Source organism: Phacochoerus africanus, chromosome 4, assembly GCF_016906955.1.
Source record: "Phacochoerus africanus isolate WHEZ1 chromosome 4, ROS_Pafr_v1, whole genome shotgun sequence".
Lineage (NCBI taxonomy): Eukaryota > Metazoa > Chordata > Mammalia > Artiodactyla > Suidae > Phacochoerus > Phacochoerus africanus.
Window position 1 is genome coordinate 15,922,001 of NC_062547.1, and position 2,299 is coordinate 15,924,299.

Below are 2,299 nucleotides of genomic sequence, written 5' to 3' on the forward strand. Positions count from 1 at the left end.
TAACTCTTCATGAAAAATATTTACAAAGTTCCAGACATGAAATACACTTCCCCTAAATTTCACTTGAAATATAATACTGTTAATCTAAAAAGGATTTAAAAGATTAAGTCTGAAATAAATCTTGTGTGACCTACATCTTTTTAAATGCATAAACATTCTGAAACTTCAAAAGTTTTATTAAAGATGTATTATGTTCTGTGTCATTTCTGATGAATTAAGTGTCTGTTGTTTATGCTGGACACACCCCAATCTCATGGAAAATCAAAACAATGTCACAGAATTTGTATTTATGAGGCTGTGGGGAAACAAACAAACAGAGCTACTGTTCCTTTTCTTGTTCCTGCTCTGTTACCTGACAGTCTTAATGGGAAACTGTGTCGTCTTACTCACAATCACCTGCAGCCATCTGCTCCAACAACCAATGTACTACTTTCTCGGCCACCTTTCCCTCATGGACCTCTTCTATACCTCCAGCGTGGTCCCCAGGCTAATGAGGGACTTAGCTGCAGCAAGAAAAAACATTTCCTATAACAACTGCATGACCCAGCTCTTCACTGCCCACTTGATGGCAGGTGTGGAGATACTCATCTTGGTGTCCATGGCTTTTGACCGCTATGTTGCCATCGTCAAGCCCCTGCACTACCTGGTCATCATGAACCGGCAGAGGTGCACCATGCTGGTCATCATGGCCTGGGTTGTGGGTTTTGGACACTCTATTGCTCTCCTGCTGGTGATGCTCAGTTTACTGTTCTGTGGTCCCAATCAGATAGATCACTACCTGTGTGATGTGAAGCCACTTTTGAAACTAGTATGCAGCGATATTCATCTTGTTAATATCTTAATGATTGCAAATTCAGGGGTGGTGGTGATTGTCGTTTTTCTTGTCCTAGTAATTTCTTATATAATCATATTATATAGTCTTAGAACACACTCCTCTGTGGGGCGACGGAAAGCTCTCTCCACCTGCAGTTCTCACATAATGGTTGTAGTTTTATTCTTTGTTCCTTGTATCTACATTTATGTTTTACCTGCTGGGAATGAAAACAAGGATAAGGAAATCTCTGTGTCTTATACCATGATTGCCCCCATGCTGAATCCTCTCATCTATACTCTGAGAAATGAGGAGATGAAAATTGCCATGAGGAAGGTATGGTTTAAAATAGCACACTTAGAATTAACGCAAATGAGATGATATTCATTGTACCTTTTATGGGTATCTCCATGGAATTTATTATTTGAGATAGAAAGCATTTATGCTTTTTTGGGATGTTGGACCTAAGAAACAAATCACTCTTACCATTCAGATTGCAATTTGTACTTTAAAGCTTCCCACTCGGTTCTGGGTGTGACCCCATGGATCTGAGGCATAGAACTGTCCTTCTAAAGTGCATTACTGATCATATCAGAGCTCTCTCCAAAAAATGATATGGAACCCTGCTTTTCTTGAAATAAAATCTAGCCTCCTCACTTGTTTATCAACTATCTTCCTAAATTGGCCCAAGTTGAATTTATTCATCTCAGAAGTCACAGGATTGGTACAAATCATTACATAGCACTTGTATGAATTACTATAATAGGCTTCATGGTCAGGGAGATCTGGGTGACTACTGACTCTGAATCTTGGCAGTTTGCTTTAATGATATGCATCCTTCTTTTCTCAAATATCTATGAAATTAGTAACATTTGTATTCCATAAAGAAGTAATAGTCCTTTAGCTAACACTTACAAAGTTTTAGCAGGGCAGATGACAAACTAGACACTCATGGTTGGTATTTTTGTCTTGCCTTAGTTTCTTCCTCTGTTTCCCCTTGCTTGGATGCTATCATCCAGAGAGAGTGGACTTTACTGCATTCCCCAAACATACTCTAAAATCTTATTCATGTGCCTTTATTTCTCTCTCTCCTCTGCTTGTAAAGACCCCATCCCTATGCTTTGTGTCTATGTCTTACATATAATTCACAGTCCTAATGTTTTCTTATTCAGAAGATTTTGCAGCTCCATCAGTAGACCGCACATATTTTTTATTCCATCTCTGTTTGTTGCTCTTCAGCTGTATGTATATTCTATTTCAAATAGTTTTATGCTCAATACTGGTGTTTCTTCTTATGAACTGTGTTTTTCCAGTTTGCCTAAGACAGAAGTTTATGTGCTATATCTTTATTTTTCTTGTCTCTTTATTTTTTAGCAATGAGCCTGTGCAAATTAAGATGTAAATAAATAGTTACTGAATTAAGTTCAAAGATACTGTCTTCTTATTTGACTGTATACATTGCTATTATATATCTAGAATTTTCACTTA

General features: G+C 37.6%; 1 protein-coding gene across 1 annotated transcript; it reads left to right on the forward strand.

The window, feature by feature from the left end:
* The first annotated feature begins 253 nt into the window (after positions 1–253).
* Positions 254–1,192, forward strand: LOC125124492 (olfactory receptor 4P4-like). The gene has a single exon (XM_047774599.1). It carries the CDS (start codon positions 254–256, stop codon positions 1,190–1,192), a length of 939 nt encoding a protein of 312 aa, XP_047630555.1.
* Positions 1,193–2,299: the final 1,107 nt, after the last annotated feature.